The sequence below is a fragment of the Marmota flaviventris genome, chromosome 1 (assembly GCF_047511675.1).
Source record: "Marmota flaviventris isolate mMarFla1 chromosome 1, mMarFla1.hap1, whole genome shotgun sequence".
NCBI classification, from domain to species: Eukaryota; Metazoa; Chordata; class Mammalia; order Rodentia; family Sciuridae; genus Marmota; species Marmota flaviventris.
This window is the reverse complement of record NC_092498.1, coordinates 108,142,036-108,163,455: the sequence shown is the minus strand read 5'-3', so window position 1 is coordinate 108,163,455 and position 21,420 is coordinate 108,142,036. Positions and strand designations below refer to the sequence as shown.

The 21,420-nt window shown below is 38.6% G+C and overlaps 1 protein-coding gene across 8 annotated transcripts in view; it reads left to right on the top strand.

The window, feature by feature from the left end:
* Cobl (cordon-bleu WH2 repeat protein) overlaps positions 1–21,420 on the top strand; it is a 282,502-nt gene that overhangs the window by 172,837 nt on the left and 88,245 nt on the right. For all 8 annotated transcript variants that reach the window (XM_071614784.1, XM_071614773.1, XM_071614776.1 and 5 more), the window contains one exon: positions 19,544–19,721. In XM_071614784.1, the coding sequence (XP_071470885.1) occupies positions 19,544–19,721 (178 nt within the window). The remainder of the gene's footprint in view (positions 1–19,543; positions 19,722–21,420) is intronic.

The window sequence follows — 21,420 nt, the reverse complement described above, 5'->3', positions numbered from 1 at the left end:
CCTCTGAGGTATTTATTCCATTTGAAACAAGAACACCAAGGCAAAGAGAGGTTAAATTTTTTAGGAGGATTCTGTAGCCAATAGGTAACAGTGGGCCAGGTTGGTTTGTGGTACCTCAGTTTTCTTTAGTGTTATTATCTATATATTTAACTTCAGGAAATCTAACTAAAAAGGTAAAGATGGACTGAATTCTTTTAAGACCCTGCCATTCTTCATTTGAGCTACAGCCAAAAATTAGCCGGTCCAAGTCTAATCCTGACAGTATCAGCTAGGTGTCCAGGTTCCCATCAGGATGTCTACTCTTGATTGGGAGAGTGATTGGGATGATGATAAAAAATCTTTACAACCTGTCCACCAGTAAGGGTCCCATTCTCAGCATTTTTCATATTATTATTCATTTGATCATTACAGTAACCAAAAGAGGCAGGTTTTAGGTTTGTCCCTATTTTACAGATGGATGAATTGAGGATCAGACAGATTAAACAACCCATCCAACATTACACAACTAAGTTTGGACACAGTATTCTAGTGGTCTGGCTCCAGGGTCCAAGTATTACCACCATGCTGTGCTCTCACCTCTTGTTACAGTTTTTGAGGCTGTTCTGGCTCATAATCTTTATGATCATTTTTTTTATAAATATAAGTATCTTTAAAGAAAATTATGTTATAATAATCATACTGAAAAGAATGAAAACAACCAGCAATGTAAACAATAATCATTAAAAATCGCTAATCCTAAAGTTCAAAACATTTAGATTTTAAAAGAATTTAGAATACTTTTTATTTATTCTGATAAAGACAAGATTGGGTATCAACACTCTTGTTAATGGGGGAAGATGATATTCATGAGAACTTAAATGCATACAGCCATTCTGAAGTCCAATTTGGCAACACAGATCACATATAAAATAAATTTTATTTTATTTTGATAAGAATATATCACATGACATCTTCCCCTTTCACAAGTTTTTAAATGCACAATGCAGTATTGATAACTATGGGCACAGTGTTGTACTAGCTCTCTAGTGCTTATTTATCTCAACCCCCATGAAACCATCTCAACCCCCTGGCAACCCCAATTCCATCCTTTGATTCTATTAATTTGACTCCTTGGATGGATGGGTGGATGGATGGATGGACAGATGGACAAACATATAAATGGATGCAAAGTGCTGGACCCTATTCATTTTACTTCACATCATATACAGATCCTAATATCAATGTTGCTCTTCAGCTAAACAGGGGAAACCTAGAGAAATGTATCAACTATCTTAAGAATAATATGAAACATAATATGTGTTTATAGATAAAAGCTATAGAGGAACATGGAAAATAAACACAGTCATTTGATTACTTTTTATCAAGTTTCTATAAAGTGCCATGCCCTGAGCAGAGAATGAGGGTCAAGGTGGGGAAACAGAAGCAAGAAACTGTGTGTCCCAGGGTGAGAATTTATATTTATCTTCTTTAAATTGGAACTTCCCTCCCCTCTAAGTTCTTCCTGGCTTGGAGTCTGACACTACACATAATTGGCACAATGAGATTAAGAAACCAAAGGGGACAAAGGAGAATGAGTACTTTCTACAAAGATCAGGAAATCAAGACACATGATAAAAATCACCTTTGACCAGCCAAAATAGCATAACAACAACAGCAAAAATAATTTATTCTTACAGTTCTGGAGGTTGGGAACTTTGAGAGCAAGGGGATGGGAGTTCTGATTCTGATGAGGGATTTCTTCCTGGTTTCAGACAACTGTCTTTTTATGTGTCCTCACATGGTAAAAGGGTGAAAGAACAAAGACCCTAATGCTACTCATGAGGGCACTGTCCTCATGATCCAGTCACCTCCACCTCCCTATTCTGTCACATTGGGGTTAGGGTGTCAGCATATGAAATTGTGGGGAGCATATAAATATTCAGTCTGTATTAAGAAGGCACTACATTTCCTGGTTCTAGGAAGGAAAAAAAAAAGAAGTAAACTTCAAAAGTAGATCTAGATTTTATGTGTTCCTCCAAGAATGCACTGAAGGTAGGCATTGGGTTTACAAAGCAATACTTTCAAGCACAAACTGGCCCAGTGGGCAGGTGTTTTACTGCATGGGACAATGAGAACTCCATGGGTTTCAGGCACTTAGTGTAGCCTAGGAAGAGACATTTCCATTCCACCTGCAGGAGCTATTTCTTCCTGACTGATTAACCTCATGCAGAGGAAAGACAATATAAGGAAATGACTTAAGAGCATTGACCATTCACACCAAAACTAAATTGCAGCTCTTTTCATTTATTAGCCGCATGACCTTGGGTAAGTCGTCTTCTATAAGCCTCCATTTCTAACTTTTAAAAATAGAAATAGTTAAATTACCTCTTTGGGAGTGGGATTTGGAATAATCATATGAAATATGACTGGCATCCTCAATAAATGTCTGGTAAATCATTGCAGCTTCCAGTGTTAATATTTTTTTGAAGACTGCAAATCCACCTACTTGAACCCTTTTGTTTGAGTGCCTTAAACACCCAAAAGCTTCAGAAAAACATTTTTGCACTTTTGCCCATTGGCTCTTGTCTTTATTGGAGGGTCTCAGACCTTGCCAAATAATTTTCAAGCATGTTACCTTAATTAATTTACTAGGAGTGGCACCATGACTGGAAAACACATGGTATTCCCTAAGTGGTTGTTGAATGGGTGTGATTAATTCTGCTGAAAAATTACACCTGGGAACACTGGGCAATCTTGGCAAAGGCTCCAGGACTTTAATGCTTCTCCAAATCTTATAACAAGGAGCAAGCCAGAACTGTCTTTCAGCAGGTGAAATTGCTTTTCCAAATTGGATAAACCAGAAATGCTTTCCTGCTCCCCTCTTCTAATTATCTCCAACTTAATGTGGATGCTCAACAGAATTCTGGGACATGGCATCATTATACAGATATCAGTGAGAGCTTAGAGTGCTTCTGTTAACCAGTACAGATTCACAGAAAAAAAAAGAATGCCCCAAATGAGCCCCAAATTACAGTTTTGAGCAATGTTCCCAGCCTAGAAAAATGTGTAAATGTTATAGAATTATCTGTCATCCGCTGTAGTTATCTCTCTCTCCCTCCCTCCCTTCTCTCTCTCTCTCTCTCTCTGGCTTTCTTAATGGAAGTGGGGTGATATTACATTGTGGTTTTGATTTGCGTTTCCCTGATAAATAGTAATGCTGAGCATTTTTCCATATGCTTGTTAGTCATTTGTATATCTTCTTTGGAGAAATATCTGTGCAAACCCTTTGTCTATTTGTTTACTGAATTATTTGCTTTTTATTGTTGTTGATAGCTAGTCTTATATTCTAGATGTTAACCTGTTATTAGATGTTTAGTTTGCAAATATTTTCTCCCATTCCATAGCTTGCCTCTTCACTCTGTTCCCTTTGCTATGTGAAAATTTTTAAATTTAATGTAGTCCTATTTATCTATTTTTGCTTTTGTTGTCTGTGCTTTTGTTGTTATATGCAAGAAGTCATTGCTAAATAAGTTATCATGAAGCTTTCCCCATGTGTTTTCTACTAGGAATTTTATAGACTTAGTTCTTATATTGGGATATTTAATCTATTTTGAAGTAATTTTTTGCATATGGCATAAGATAAAGATCCAACTTTATTCTTTTGCATGTAAGTACCAGTTCTTCTAGCACTATTATTTGAAGAAATTATCCTTTCCTATTGTGTAGCTTTAGCATTAACAAAGATAAATTGATCACACATATGAGGGATTATATCTGGGCTCTTCATTCAGTTGTAGTAATCAAAACATCATTCTTGGGCTGGGGATGTGGCTCAAGCGGTAGCGCGCTCGCCTGGCATGCGTGGGGCGCTGAGTTCGATCCTCAGCACCACATAAAAATAAAATAAAGATGTTGTGTCCACCGAAAACTTAAAAAAAATCATTCTTTATCTATGCCACACTCTTTCTTATTACTCTAGCTTTGTGATATGATTTGAAATCAGGAAGTGGAGGTATACACCCTTGCTTTTCTTTCTCAAGATTATTTTGGCAGTTGGGAGTTATTTGCGGTTCCATCTGAACTTCAGTATGATTTTTTTTCTATTTCTGCAAAAATAATGCCAATGGAATATTTATAGAGATTGCATTTAATCTGTAGATTGCTTTGGATAGTGTGGACATTTTAACTTCCAATCCATGAACACGGGATATCTTTACATTTATTCTAATTTCTTTCAACAATGTATTATAGTTTTCAATCTTTCATCTCATTGTTTAAAGTTTTATTTCTAAGATTTTGCTATTTCTGATGTTGTTGTAAATAGGACAATTTTATTAATTTCCTTTTAAGATTATTTATTGTTACAATGTAGAGAAACAGAACTAATTTATTTGTATTGATTTTGTATGAAACAACTTGGTTGAATTTATTGGTTTAAACTGTGTGTGGGCATGGGTATAATCTCTACATTTAAGATCATGTTATATGCAAAAGAGATTATTTCACTTTTATTCTGATTAAGATGGATTTTATTACTTTTTCTTTCATAATTGGTCTGGCCACCACTTCCAGCACTATCATGAATGAAGTGGTGAGAGTGAGCATCTTTGCCTTGTTTCTGCTCTTAGGGGGAAAACATTCACATACTAGCTTTGAGATTTTTATATATACATGAGAATATATTGAGGTGATTTCTTTTTCTTACTAATTTATTGAGTGTTTTCATTATGAAAGGGTTTTGAATTTTGTCAAATTCTTTTTCTGCATCAATTGTAATGATCATGTGGCTTTCTTTTCTAATAGTATCTTTTTTCTTTTGATATCTGGGTATTTCTGGCTTAAAAAATGAGTTTGAAAGTGTTTCCTCCTCTTGATATTTTTGGATGAGTTTGAGAAGGATTGTTATTATTTCTATTTTAAACATTTGATAGATTTCTTCACTGAAGCCACCCAGTCTTGGACTTTTTTTGTTAGGATGTTTTAAATACAGTTTCAATTTTCTTACTAGTTATAGACACTATTCAAGTTTTTTACTTTACATTTTATTTCTCCCTGACTCAGTTTTATTTATTTATTTGACATTTTATTAGAGCATTGTAATTATTCATAGTATTTGGGTTCATTTTGACAAAATAATACTTCAAGAAATTTAATTTTAATCCCCAATTCTCCCCTCCTTTTCTTTCCTCTCCCATTCTCTCTCCTCTATTCTTCCTTTCACTCCTTTATTTATTTATTTTTGATTGGTGTTTACTGCATAACCATATAAGTGAAATTCTTTGGGGGTACATTTATAAGTGTATGTATCATGATATTGTTAAATGTATTTCATATTTCTTTTCCCTTTCTTCTCTTTTTTATACGCCACTGATCTTCCCTATGTCTTTATATTATAATATATGTTATAATATATATTCCTTCCCCTACTGCCTTCTTTTCCTTATTTTGTTCTAGCTTCCACATATGAGAGAAAACATTCAACCTTTTATATTCTGAATCTGGCTTATTTCACTTAGTGAGCGTTGTTTTCTCCATTTATCCACTTACCAGCAATTGTCATTATTTTATTTTTCTATATGACTGAGTAGAACTACATTGTGTACATATACCACATTTTCTTGATCCATTCATCTATTGATAGGCACCTGGGTTGATCCCATAATTTGGCCGTCATAAATTGTACTGCTATAAATACTGAAGTAGCTGTATTGCTACAGTATGCTGATTTTAGGTGTTTTTTTTTTTAAATATGTACCAAGGAGTGGGATACTGGGTCATATGGTGGTTCCATTTCTAGTTTTTTGAGAAGCATGACTCAGTGTTAGTAGGATGCATTTCTTCTAGGCTGTCCAATTTGTTGGTGTATGATTGTTCATAGTAGTCTCCTATATTCTTTTTTGTTTCTGAGGCATCATTTATCATGTTTCCACTCTCATTTTTTTTTAAAAAAAATTGTGATTACAGTCTTCCCTGATATTTTCTTAGTGAAACTAAAAATCTGCCAATTTTGTTGGTCTTGGGGGGTGGGGAGAGTAACTCTTGTTTCACTAGTATTTTCCAAATTTTCTATTTTATTTATTTTTGCTTGCTTTTTATTTTTTTTTCTGCTATGAAATTTGACTATAGTACATTTTTTTTAGTTCCTTGAGGTATAAATTTAGGTTGCTGATGATGCCTTTCTTCTATTTTAATGTAGGCATTTATTTTTATCAACTTCCCTCTTAGAATTGCTTTTGGTGGCTGGGCATGGTGGTGCATACCTGTAATCTCAGCCACCCAAGAGGATGAGACAGGAGGATTTCATGTTCAAGGCCAACCTGGACAACTTAGCTGAATTTTCTTTTGCTTAATTAATTCTGCTGTTGAAGCCTTTCATAATTTCTGTTTGGGTCTTCGTTGTATGGCTTTTATGGTTTTGTTGATATAATAACTTTGCTCATGCATGGTTTTTATTTTGCTAAGCTATCTATGTATTCTCTTATAGTACATTTAACTCTTTAACACAATTATTTTAAATTCTTTTTCAGGTCATAGATTTCCTTTTCCTTGGGTTATTTTCTAGAGATTTATTTTGTTCCTTTTATTGAACCAAGATTTCCTATTTCTTTTATGTACATTCTTGTCATCATTATTTTTTACTGTTAATTGTGTATTTAGAAAACAATCACCTCTCCCAGCCTTTACAGACTGTTTTCTTAGAGGACACATCACATCAGTCAGAATTGCTTTTGGTGGCTGGGACCTATCAAAACTCTTCTTGCAATGCATCTTCTCTGGGATTGTGTGTGTAATTCCTATTTAGAAATGTTTATGGATTCCTTTTTTAGAAGGTTATAATTTCTTGATCCCTCTTGTGTTTGTCTGTGTTACTGCAGATTTTCTGGCACTGCTGGCAACCTCTGTTTATTTCTCTCCCCATCTCTTCCCCCTCTCCCTCCAGCTCTCTAGATACCAGGGATTAATCCAAGATTACTCTACCAATGAACTAATCCTCAGTCATTTTTTAAAATTATTTTTTTTATTTTGACTTACAATTCTCCTGCTTCAGCTTCCTAACTGAGATTACAAGTGTGTGCCTCAGCATAAGTTCTTTTGTTCTCTGCAGCCCCAAGACATCCAAAGTGTATTGGTTCTTTCTGTACTCCCAGACAAGTGAGGTAGAAACCAGTCTCTCAGCGTCTCCAAGAATCTGGACTATTGCATGGACTTTCCATTCTTTTCACTCCCTCTCAAAGCATAATCTACAAGCTATTGCTTCCTCCTGGTTCTGCCAAGCTGTGCCAGCCTCTGTCAGTGGCAATGCCAAATCTCTAAGCTCTGCAGCAACTAGACTTTAAGCTCTTATGTTCTCAGTGCCCTCCCCCCATCCAAAAGATGCCAGTTCTTCATCAGTGCTCCAGTCAGTCAAGACAGAAACCAGTCCCTCAGGCAGTCCTTCTGAAAAGCTGTAATGTTGGCCTTATGATCCATTCTTCTCTTTCCTCCTAAGGGAGAACTGTGAATGAGGCTTTTTTTCCCCTGATAGTACTGAGCTGTACAGGCTTGGGGGAAGGGCTATCATAGTTGAAATGAAATGGCTTTTCTTACCCATCTCGGTGAGGTTGCTCTTGGCTTTGAGCTTGCCTTGGAGTTCTGTGATATTCCCTAACTGTTTTGTGAAGTTCTGCAAAAGCATTTGGGATGGCAAATTATTGTTAAATTATTGCTTTTGTGGGGAGCAAGGTCTGGGACTTCCTGTTCTGCCCTCTTGCTGATGTTATTCCTCCAAATTTTAGAATCTGTTGTCTTAACTCTGAAATTTTCATGTTTTTTTAACCCCCCCCCCCAAAAAAAAATAAACGGTTTTATCACAAACTTGGGAAAAAGGGAAATAGGAGAGAAAAAAATTGTGAGAGCTTTTTAAGAAATTTAACTTTTAACAAGCAAAACCATTCTTTTTTTTTTTTTCTTTTCTTTTCTCTTTTTTGGTACCAGGGATTGAACCCAGGGGCACTCTACCACTGAGCCACAACCTCAGCCCTATTTTGTATTTTATTTAGAGACAGGGTCTCACTGAGTTGTTTATTGCCTCACTTTTGCTGAGGCTAGCTTTGAATTTGGGATCCTCCTGTCTCAGCCTCCTGAGCCGCTGGTATTACAGGCATGCACCACTGCACTGGGCCAACTAAAAGGAGTTATTTTAATTGTGGCTCATCTATCCAATGAAGTAATGGTCAACAATTTAAAAAAAAAAAACACTTGAAAGTGTATTTAGAGGGTAGAAAATGGCCACTATGTGAAATAGTAGATATTTTAATTTGCTTGATTGCAATTATTTCGCAGTGTGTCTATGTATAAAATCATCAGTTGTACACCTTAAGTATATATGCAGTGTTTCCTATTCAGTAAGGCTGCAAAATGTGTGAACGCAAATTAGTTTATGTCTATCCTGAAACTCCACTAAAGTGAACAAAATTATTAGCATACTGTGGTTAAGAGAAGTGAAACAGTAGTAGTTTTCAGTGGACACTCTGGAAGTTCAGATGTGTTTTGATTGTGATAAATACCTAGCAAATAGTAGCTGAAACCTGAACATTGGGTGAAAGAGTTCCATCAGAAGAGCCCAGAACCCCCAAAAGGCTCAAGAATTTGGAGTACATATTCCTCTGTATACAGAAGTATAGAATAAGCTGTTAATAAAGACTGGCTGAATATGTGCGTGGGAAGCAGAAAGACCTTCAGGTGCCTTTCTGCCCAAGTTATCTGCATTCCCAATATTAGAAGTGATGGAAACAGGAAACTCTTAACTCCAGGCTGTGAGACTCAACTGAGTCTGTGCCAGAATGGGTATAATTGATGTCCACATGCTGTAGGAGAGCCTCAGGGTCTTCTCAATAGATTCCAGGGCAGGACAGAGTTCCAACCTGCAGAAGAGAGGACAGTTCCCTGTGTGAATGAATGGTGGCCAACCAACATAAAGGAGAATCCTGCTGCTATAGATATTTGAGGATCTTCCAGTCAGCTAACCAGCTTTCTGTCCATTAGTGTATGAACGAACTCTATCCATACACTGTATTATAAACAAGAAGCCAAGGATCACTAGAGATTTGGAGAAAGATCAAAAGGTGATAAACAAAAACCAAGACACAAAGAGATAAAACAAATTTGCGGGAAAATATAATGCATAAAGCTAAAGAAAATATTTTAAAAAGCATTTTTAAAAATATTTAAATGGGAGTCCCAAGATGGCCACGAGTAGAGTGCATCACATCCCGTGTACCGCGCCACTGTGTGGGTGAATAACGAGTTAGAACAACAAAAAACTATCTTGTTAGGAACTTACAGCAAAATGGGGATGCACCGAAACGTAGAGGAAGGATTTCCAGCACCGAGGTCCGGTAATTGAGCCTCATACACGAGCCAACTGTGCCACCGGAGATCCGGGCTGACTGATCCGCGCTGACTGATCCGCGCGGCCCACCCCGCAGCTACAGACTGCGGGGAGCCGCCGAGAAGCCGCCAAGAAGCGACCAGCAAGCAGGGAGATTCCTGCAGATTCTGTGGAATCCTGCCGCATGAGCACTCACGGAGCCCCGGGCTGAGTTCGGGATTTCAGACGGGGAAGGAAGCGGGACAGCTCTATCCCCCACAACGGAAACTCCACCAAGGAAACCAGCGGCCACCATCTTGGAGAGCTGAAGTAACTACCACCACTCTCCGACAGATTGCAACAATAAAACAGGTGCGTGTTACTCAGCTCCTCTCCCATACAGCGGGGAATTCGCAAAAAATCTCTCCTAGGCTCTCCGGGGGAGGGATTATCAGAGCAAGCCTGCATAAAGACGCGGGGAGAACTAGAGACACCCGACCTTCAAGTCCCCCTCCCATCAGCGGGGAAAACGAAACCTGTATTGCCAGCGCAGGGGGAGGGGCAAGCGGAAAAAATCAAAACAATAGAGTGCTGGGGGTTTTCAATAGCCACCCTCCACGACCAACAAACGGCAGGCCCAGAGTACAGTTTGAACTGCCGAGAGGCATCACTCAGGGGGAAACTGGTCTAGCAGGAGAAACCAGGACTAGCAGGAGAAACCAGGGGACTAGAGGCCAGGCCCTCGCAACTGGGCGGCTGGAGAAACTCCACCCCCTGCCCGCGAGACTGGGTGGCTGGAGTCCTCCCCCCGCCTTTGACCCACTGCGCGACTGGGCAGCTAGAGATTGCCCGCCCACCAGCAACAGACGGCCCATTGCCCCTGCGACTGGGTGGCTGGAGAACGCACACCCGCCTGCTACAGCTGGCCCATTGCCCCTGCGTCTGGGCGGCTAGAGATTGCCCGCCCACCAGCGATAGCCGGCCCATTGCCCCTGCGACTGAGCAGCTGGAAACTGCATGCCCGCCGGCGACCAATCGCCCGCTGGTTGCCAGCGCGACTGGGCAGCTGGGGACCACCCGCCCGCCGGCGACAGCCAGCCCGCTGCCCGTGCGACTAGGCGGCTGAAGACCGCACGCCCGCCGGCGACTGATCATCCGCCCGCTGCCTGCGCAACTGGGTGGCTGGAAACTGCCCGCCCGCTGGCGACCGACCCCGGGATTGGGCAGCTAGAGATCACCCGCCCGCCAGCGACAGCCCATCCGCTGTCCGCGTGACTGGGCGGCTGGAGACCGCCTGCCAGCTGGCGACTGATCGCCCGCTGGCTGCCCGCGCGACTGGGCGGTTGGAGTCCGCCCGCCCGCCGGCGACCAATCGCCCACCGGCTGCCAGCACGACTGGGCGGCTGGAGACCGCCCGGCCGCCGGCGTCCGGGAGCTGAAACCAACCAGAGACAGTCCAGTCCAACCCCTCCATTCGGACACCCCAGTAAGGAGCCTGGGGCCCGCCATAGCAGGGAGGTGACGTCACTGGAGCTCGGCGGTAGGAATTCCTTCTCAGCTGAATCCACTTTAGCAAGCATAGTCTACCAACACAAAAGAGAGATAACAGAGATATAAAAAACCAAAACAAGTTTATAGAAGAGAGCAGAAACACAGCAATCAAATAGAACTGGAAAGCAGCGTGAACATCATGAAAAAACAAGGGAAAAAAGGAGTACAAACAATTCAGGACAACTTAAATCTACAGGAGGACCTAGAAGTATCAGAAACAGGGATAGGGAAAGAACTCAAGGCATACCTAACTCAGATGGAAAGGAATATTAGAGAAGACATGAGACAGCAAGTCCAAGCAATAAAAGTATATTTTGAAGATGAATTAAACAAACAAATTCAAATGGCAAAGAACGAGCTTTACCAGGAGATAGAGATCTTAAAAAAAAAAATCAAACAGTAATCCTAGAAATGCAGGAAACTATAAATCAAATTAAAAACTCAAACGAGAATATTACAAATAGACTAGATCAAGTAGAAGTCAGAATATCAGATAATGAAGACAAAGTTTATCAACTTGAAAAGAATATAGTCAACACAGAAAAGATGCTTAAATGCCACGAGCAATCTATTCAAGAGATATGGGATGTCATATAAAAACCAAATTTGAGAGTCATCAGGATAGAAGAAGGCACAGAGAATCAAACCAAAGGAATGGACAACCTATTAAATGAAATAATTCTAGAAAACTTCCCAGAGATGAAAGATGGAATGGATTGCCAAATCCTGGAAGCCTACAGGACCCCAAACATTCAAAACCGTAATAGACCAACTCCAAGACATATAATTATGAAGATAGCCAACATACAGAACAAGGAGAGAATATTAAAAGCTACGAGAGAAAGGAGGCAGATTACATTCAGGGGTAAACCAATTAGGTTAACGACTGATTTTTCATCACAGACTTTGAAAGCGAGAAGATCCTGGAACAATGTATTTCAAACGCTGAAAAATGATGGATTCCAACCAAGAATACTGTATCCAGCAAAATTAAGCTTCAGATTTGACAATGAAATTAAAATCTTTCACGATAAACAAAAGCTAAAAGAATTCGCAGCCAGAAAACCAGCACTGCAAAGCATTTTGAGCAAAATACTACAAGAAGAGGAATTGAAAAATAGTGCCCCAAACTAACAGCGGGAGGTATGTCAGTAAAGGGGGAGGAAAATAACCAAAAAGTAAAAACTAGCCAAACTAAAATAAATAAATAAATAAACATGACTGGAAGTACAAATCATATTTCAATTGTAACCTTAAATGTTAATGGCCTAAACTTACCAATAAAGAGACATAGACTAGTAACCTGGATTAAAAAAAAAAAAATCCAACAATATGCTGCCTTCAGGAGACTCATATGATAGGAAAAGACATACACAGGCTGAAGGTAAAAGGTTGGGAAAAATCATACCACTCGCATGGCCCTCGGAAGCAAGCAGGAGTGGCCATACTCATATCGAATAAAATCAACTTCAAACCTAAGTTAATCAAAAGGGATGAAGAAGGACACTATGTACTGTTAAAAGGAACCATCCACCAACAAGACATAACAATTATCAATTTGTATGCACCAAACAATGGAGCGGCAACGTTCATAAAACAAACTCTCCTCAAGTTCAAGAGTCAAATAGACTACAACACAATAATTATGGGTGACTTCAACACACCGCTCTCACCATTAGACAGGTCCTCTAGACAAAAGCTGAATAAAGAAACTATAGAACTCAATAGCACAATCAATAACCTAGACTTAACTGACATATATAGAATATATCAACCATCATCAAGTGGATACACGTTCTTCTCAGCAGCACATGGATCCTACTCAAAGATAGACCATATACTATGCCATAGGGCAACTCTTAGTAAATATAAAGGCGTGGAGATAATACCATGCACCATATCTGATCATAATGGAAAGAAACTGGAAATCAATGATAAAAGAAGGAAGGAAAAATCCTACATCACATGGAAAATGAACAATATGTTACTAAATGATCAATGGGTTACAGAAAACATAAAGGAGGAGATAAAAAAATTCATAGAGACAAATGACAATACAGACACAACATACCGGAATCTATGGGACACAATGAAAGCAATTTTAAGAGGGAAATTCATTTCTTGGAGTTCTTTCCTCAAAAAAAGAAAAAAACCAACAAATAAATGAACTCACACTACACCTCAAAAACCTAGAAAAGGAAGAGCAAAACAACAGCAAATGTAGTAGAAGACAAGAAATAATTAAAATTAGAGCAGAAATCAACGAAATTGAAACAAATAAAAACATTGAAAAAATTGAAAAAACTAAAAGTTGGTTCTTTGAAAAAATAAATAAGATCGAAAGGCCCTTAGCCATGCTAACGAAGAGAAGAAGAGAGAGAACTCAAATTACTAACATACGGGATGAAAAAGGCAATATCACAACAGACACTACAGAAATACAGAAGATAATTAGAAAGTATTTTGAAACCCTATATTCCAATAAAATAGAAGATAGTGAAGATATCAATAAATTTCTTAAGTCATACGATCTGCCCAGATTGAGTCAGGAAGACACACACAATTTAAACAGACCAATAACAAAGGAAGAAATTGAAGAAGCCATCAAAAGACTGCCAACCAAAAAAAGCCCTGGACCGGATGGGTATACAGCGGAGTTTTACAAAACCTTCAAAGAAGAATTAATACCAATACTTTTCAAGCTATTTCAAGAAATAGAAAAAGAAGGAGCTCTTCCAAATTCATTCTATGAGGCCAACATCACCCTGATCCCGAAACCAGACAAAGACACTTCAAAGAAAGAAAACTACAGACCAATATCTCTAATGAACTTGGATGCAAAAATTCTCAATAAAATCCTGGTGAATCGAATACAAAAGCAGATCAAAAAAATTGTGCACCACGATCAAGTAGGATTCATCCCCGGAATGCAAGGCTGGTTCAATATACGGAAATCAATAAATACTATTCACCACATCAATAGACTTAAAGACAAGAACTATATGATCATCTCGATAGATGCAGAAAAAGCATTTGACAAAGTACAGCATCCCTTTATGTTCAAAACACTAGAAAAACTAGGGATAACAGGAACTTACCTCAACATTGTAAAAGCTATATGTGCTAAACCTCAGGCTAGCATCATCCTAAATGGAGAAAAACTGAAGGCATTCCCTCAAAAATCTGGAACAAGACAGGGATGCCCTCTATCACCACTTCTATTCAATTTAGTTCTTGAAATACTAGCCAGAGCAATTAGACAGACAAAAGAAATTAAAGGCATAAAAATAGGAAAAGAAGAACTTAAATTATCGCTATTTGCAGATGACATAATAATATATTTAACAGACCCAAAAGGGTCTACAAAGAAACTGCTAGAGTTAATAAATGAATTCAGCAAAGTAGCAGGATATAAAATCAACACGCATAAATCAAAGGCATTCCTATATATCAGCAACAAAACTTCTGAAATGGAAATGAGGAAAAGCACTCCATTCACGATATCCTCAAAAAAAATAAAATACTTGGGAATCAACCTAACAAAAGAGGTGAAAGATTTATACAATGAAAACTACAGAATCCTAAAGAGAGAGATAGAAGAAGATCTTAGAATATGGAAAAATGTACCCTGTTCATGGATAGGCAGAACTAACATCATCAAAATGGCGATATTATCCAAAGTTCTTTACAGGTTCAATGCGATGCCAATTAAAATCCCAACAGCATTTCTTGTAGAAATGGATAAAGCAATCATGAAATTCATATGGAAAAACAAAAGACCCAGAATAGCAAAAGCAATTCTAAGCAGGAAGTGTGAATCTGGAGGTATAGCGATACCAGAGTTCAAACTGTACTACAAAGCAATAGTAACAAAAACAGCATGGTACTGGTACCAAAACAGGCAGGTGGACCAATGGTACAGAATAGAGGACACAGAAACCAATCCACAAAATTACAACTTTCTTATATTTGATAATGGGGCTAAAAGCATGCAATGGAGGAAGGATAGCATCTTCAACAAATGGTGCTGGGAAAATTGGAAATCCATATGCAATAAAATGAAACTGAATCCCTTTCTCTCGCCATGCACAAAAGTTAACTCAAAATGGATCAAGGAGCTAGATATCAAATCAGAGACACTGCGTCTGATAGAAGAAAAAGTTGGCTACGATCTACATACTGTGGGGTCAGGCTCCAAATTCCTTAATAGGACGCCCATAGCCCAAGAGTTAATAACAAGAATAAATAAATGGGACTTACTTAAACTAAAAAGTTTTTTCTCAGCAAGAGAAACAATAAGAGAGGTAAACAGAGAGCCTACATCCTGGGAACAAATTTTTACCCCTCACACTTCAGATAGAGCCCTAATATCCAGAATATACAAAGAACTCAAAAAATTAAACAATAAGATAACAAATAACCCAATCAACAAATGGGCCAAGGACCTGAACAGACACTTCACAGAGGAGGACATACAATCAATCAACAAGTACATGAAAAAATGCTCACCATCTCTAGCAGTCAGAGAAATGCAAATCAAAACCACCCTAAGATACCATCTCACTCCAGTAAGATTGGCAGCCATTATGAAGTCAAACAATAATAAGTGTTGGCGAGGATGTGGGGAAAAGGGTACACTTGTACACTGCTGGTGGGACTGCAAATTGGTGCAGCCAATCTGGAAAGCAGTATGGAGATACCTGGGAAAGCTGGGAATGGATCCACCATTTGACCCAGCTATCGCCCTCCTCGGACTATTCCCTGAGGATCTTAAAAACAGCGTATTATAGGGATACTGCCACATCAATGATCATAGCGGCACAATTCACAATAGTTAGACTGTGGAACCAACCTAGATGCCCTTCAATAGATGAATGGATAAAAAAAAAATGTGGCATCTATACACAATGGAGTACTACGCAGCAATAAAAAATGACAAAATCATAGAATTTGCAGGGAAATGGATGGCATTAGAGCAGATTATGCTAAGCGAAGCTAGCCAATCCTTAAAAAACAAATGCCAAATGTCTTCTTTGATATAAAGAGAGCAACTAAGAAATGAACAGGGAGGAAAGAGCATGAGGAAAAGATTAACATTAAACAAAGACGAGTTGGGGGAGAGAAAGGGAGAGAGAGAAGGGAAAGCATATGGAAATGGTAGGAGACCCTCAATGTTACACAAAATTACATAGAAGAGGATGTGAGGGGAAAGGGGGTGGGGAACAAGGGTGAGAATTGAACAACAGCAGATGAAGTAGAGAGGGATGATGGGAGGGAAGGGGAGGGGGGATAGTAGGGGAAAGGAAAGGTAGCAGAATACAACAGTCACTAATATGCCATTATGTAAAAATGTGAATGTGTAACCGATGTGATTCTGCAATTTGTATTTGGGGTAAAAATGGGAGTTCATAACCCAATTGAGTCAAATGTATGAAAGATGATATATCATGAGCTTTGTAATGTTTTGAACAACCAATAAAAAAATTTAAAAAAATAATAATAAAAATATTTAAATGATAGTGTCAGAGAGAAAAAAGAAGATAGTACACCCAGAAAAGGAGACCATGATACTGTTTCTAAAACACATAAGAAGAAGGAGATCTTGGAAACCAAAATATAGTAAAAGAAACTTGAAAATTCATAAGAGTTGGACAATAAAGTAAAAGAAGTTTCCAAGAAAAGGGAAAAATAGGCAGGAGTTAGAATCTTCATTGTTCAACTCATTAAAATCCTCAGGAGGGGAGGGGAACAAAGGGAAGAAAGAAGTAAAAAGGAAGAACACTAGAAAATTCTTCAGGTACACAGCCTGCAGGGGTGAGCCCTTGCCCCAGAGAGTGGACCAAAAGAAATCCACCCTGGAGCATGCTGTCACCAAATGTCAGGGCATAAAGGATTAAATAGTGGGTCTTCCAAGCCTACAGGAGGAATGCAGATCACTTGTGAAAGACTGAGCACCAACATGGTGTGGGGTGTCTTGACTGCACAGTACAATTTAGGAGACAACAGAGTAATGACTGTTTTCAGCCTTTGTAGAGACTGTTCTTTCCATTCAAGGTTCCTGTAGGCATCTGTATGGACTACTCAGTATAATAGGATAAAATCACTTTTATATTCTCAAGGTCTCAAAAATATTACTTATGTGCATCTTGTCCATAATGGAGGCAGGGGCTGGAACTGAGTAGAAAAATGTAAATTTCCAGGAAATTTAAAAAAAAAAATTAAATTCAGGAAAAAGCAGATTTATTCTGGAAAGAAAGTGTAATCATCCTATACATTATACATCTCAAGTAGAAAAATTTCTGCTGAAAAAATTTTATATTATGTTTTTATAATATCTATTATCAGCTATCCTCCCTTATCCATGGGAGATAACTTTTGAAGATCCCCAGAAGATATTTGGAAGCCTAGAAAGTACCAAACCCTACATATACTATTTTTTTTTGCAGTACACACATATGTACATACTGATGATAAAGTTTAATTTATTAATTAGGCATAGTACAAGATTAACAACAATAAAATACAATTATAATAATATACTATAATAAAACTGCCAGCATTACTACCCTTACATTTTGGAACCATTAAGTGAAATATGGAATCCTTGAACACAAGGACTATGATACTGTGACAGTTGATCTGACAACCTAAATGGCTATTAAATGACCAACAGGTAGCATATATAGTGTGGATACAATGGATAAAGGGATAATTAATCTTATGTGAGATGGAGCAGGACAGGAGGTGGTTACTTGGAACCCTGCCCAATTTAAAAATTGTCACTTTTTTTCTCTTTAATAGTTTTATCTGCAGGTGACTGAAGGTAATGGAAAAACTGTGGAAAATGAAACTGCAAATAAGGGTAGACTACTATATGACTAGTGAAAAGTAATTTACATCTCATGCTATAATTTTGGAAAAGATGGAAAAAAAAATATGTGCATATGTGTCCATGTGGGTATGTGTGTGTGCATGTCTCAAAGAATAAATCCCCATTTTCAGGAGTAGAAAGCCAACATCTAATGTGCAAAAATCAAGGAGTAGCACAGTGAACTTATTATTTAGAAAAAAGCAGTAAATGCCAAAAGAAAAATGTGTTTGAAGTGGTTCTTGCCATTGCAAAGGTGGTAGACAAGGAATCACTGATTTTGACTTTGAGCTTTGTAGGAGTTTTTAACTTTATGTTATTTTTTGCTTTATGCAAAATATTTTGTAGAACTTTAAAGATATGGGAGATGATTATAAAATGTTGTGGTAGAAGGAAAGAGAGAAAACATTATTTTTAAAAGAAAAGATAAAGACTAAAAAATATGTTAATCATTAGTAGTTTATATTGATTAATAAAGTCAATCACATGATTATTTTCTTCCTTTTGTTTACATATATGTTTTTTGCAATAGTGTAGTACTGATAAAATTTTAAAGGATGTAGTACCACGTCCAGTCCAGAAAAGGAAATTGTGTTCCTTGGGTTGTGAGCTGAATGCTCAGTTCTCACATACGTGGTGCAAACATGAGTTAATAAACCAGAGCACCTGATCAAAACCAAGGTACTAAAGAATGGTGGTGTGGGCCAGTGCCATCCCTGTAATGGACCCTTGAAAGGTCAGGGAATGCTTGGATGAGTGGTACAAAACTTGACTGAGAACAGTTTGAGGGCAAGAACAAGTGAAATTATCATTTTCATTTCACTGCTCTGCACACAACTCAGTACTCTTTAAGTGAATTTTAATTATTGAAAGAAAGTGAATGAACTTTGGCTGTAATTAAGAGCAGAGAATTATGGAGTCCTTTAGAAACAAAAGAACTAGAATCAATATATTCAATTTTTTATTGGTGCATTTTAATTTCACATAATAGAGAGATTAGTTGTTACATATTTATTCTTGTGCACAATAGAACAAAAAATATTGGTCAATTTTGTTCTATAGTATTTAATTTTACAGATGAATCAAAACAGATTTCACTTTCAACATTTAGACCTACCTAGTACTGACAAGCTGCCTTTAGAAGCTGTGAATTTTTCATTGTTAGAGTCTTTAAGTAGGAGCTGGATTTCTGCTTTATATGGGAGATTGATGTCTTTTATTCTGATCTAATGTCCCATTTAACAGAACCTTAGTTCTAGATCCAGGAGTTGGCAGCTTGTGAACCATGTCAGTCCTGGCTACTCTGGAGTATGAGCTTGCAGAAGCAGGGAAATACATGCAAGACAGGGCACAGGAAGCATGAACTACTCCCATCTCATCTAATGTGTGGACACAAATAATGGTAGTCCCCCTTATTCCTGGGAAAAAGAGTACTCTTGCATTTAATTAAGGGGTAGGGATCATTTTCTCATTTATGCCCTGAGAAAGATTCTCAGGCTCCAGAATTACTTACCTGGATCCCTAGAAAATATGTGTTACCTGTGCTTGGGGGAACTTGTGAGTGACCATGAACATCACTGTGTCACCTCAGGGCCTTGCTTAGAGAATATGGCAGGCCTCACACCACTGCCTCCACCACCTGCCTGAGAGGACCCAGAATGAGGATGGCAATCTGACAGCCTTCCTTATGACACCCATGCCACAATTATCTGTTTCCATAGGTCCTGTGTCCCACAAACACATCACTCCCATACAAAAATTCCCCTAACCCTGTCTCTCCTCTTTCTGTTTCTCAGATGTCTCTGGGCTCACAGGTTGATTTGCAGAAGAAGAAGCGGCGGGCACCAGCTCCACCTCCACTTCCACCTCCACCACAGCCACCATCACCAAGTCCCCCGCCACAGCCACCTCCACCAAGTCCCCTGGTCCCCAACCGCAGGGAGGACAAGGAGGAGAACAGGAAGAGCACAGTGGGTGAGTGAGACTGGGCTTGCTGTCTGCATACCTCTGGAATGCCTGCTGTGTGTGGAATGCTAGCACTGCTCTTAACTCTCACAGTGGACTCATCCATAATAGTATTAACCCAGAAAATATTTATGCTAAAGAAAGAAAGTCTGGAAATAAGTAGTTGTGTGTTCACTTAATATCTTATTTTCATGGACATTACAGGCATTGAGGAGTGGGATAATGGGAAGGATGGAGAGTGGCTGCATAATCTGGGAGAAGGTGACAAGTGGAGCATGAATGAGTGTGACTGTGTGATATGTGTCTTTCTGGTGGAAAAAAGATAAGCTCTTAAGATGACATCCTTGTAGGTTGTTTTGAAAGATATTTGGCACTTGAAAGACAGCTTAGGCCCCATGTAGTTTATATAGGGTACACATCTCTAATATGAAAATCCAAAATGCTCCGAAGTTTGAAACTTTTTGAGTGTCAACATGATGCACAAGTGGAAAATTCTATACCATGAAACTATTTCACACACAAAATTATTAAAAATACTGTATAATTACCTTCAGGTGTGTATGTAGGGTGTAGATGATGCATAAATTAATTTCATATTTAGGCTTAGGTTCCATCCCCAAGATATCTCATTATGTATATGCAGATGTTCTAAAATTAAAAAAAATATTTGAAACCCAGAATGTGTCTGGTTGTGAGCATTTTAGGGATACCCAGCCTATAAATGAGTTACCTTGTTAGTTTTCTGACATTCCTGTTTGAAGTTAGACTGCATTTATATAACTTTTATATATTTAGCAAAGACTCTGGTATGCTTTGACCAGGTATTATGACATGATTATATCTCTACATCTTGTGATGTGGGTGAGGTAGATAGATGCTGAATGATGGAGGTCTATAGGCCTGTGAGTCAGGGATAATCAATCTTATTTTAAAGTCCTTCAGTGTTAACTATTTCATCAATTAGAAACAGAAACAGCTCTTTCAGAGAAGGATTTGGAACAGAGCAGCATAGGAATCACCCACTCCTGAGCCTGAGACCCCAGTGATGGAAAGCACATCAGAGCCCCCTCTGAAGCCAGCAGACAGCCACTCCTGGTTCCTTTAATACTGTCCCATGGCCCTGCTTTTTACCTGTGGCCCAGTATATGTGGTTCCAGAAGGGAAAATACACCTGAGGACAAGTGTTTGTTGTCAAGGTCTGAAAACTTTGATAAGTTCTACTAGGTTGTTCAGCATTTCCCCCCTTTAATCAATACCTCACTTAATGCCCTAGCATTTCACAGCCTGAGAATCAATTATCATAAGGAGAAATGACCTGTATTTCATGTCAGTTCATCCTCTTTCATAGGGGAAAATACTGTCAGATTTAAAGACAGTATTATCATTGGACCATTAAAATAAAACCGGTTTTCTCCTGTTTTATGATGAGAAAAGCTCCCTCCCTTCTCTTTGGAAAGGGAGACAACCCCCCCCCTCTCAGATTTAGAGATATCCTTGTTGAAATTCTCAGAAGCAACCACTTTATGTGGCCATGCAGATGTGGTCGAGTCATACCAAACAAACTCCTCGCCAAGCAGCCCATTTAAAGCTAGGAAAGGACCCCCGACCCCGAGTCAGCCAAGAAGGAAGAAGTATTTGTGTCTGATGGGCTTGGAGAACCTGCCCATCTGATGGGCCAACTGATGCCTACAGATGCCTGAGGAGATGA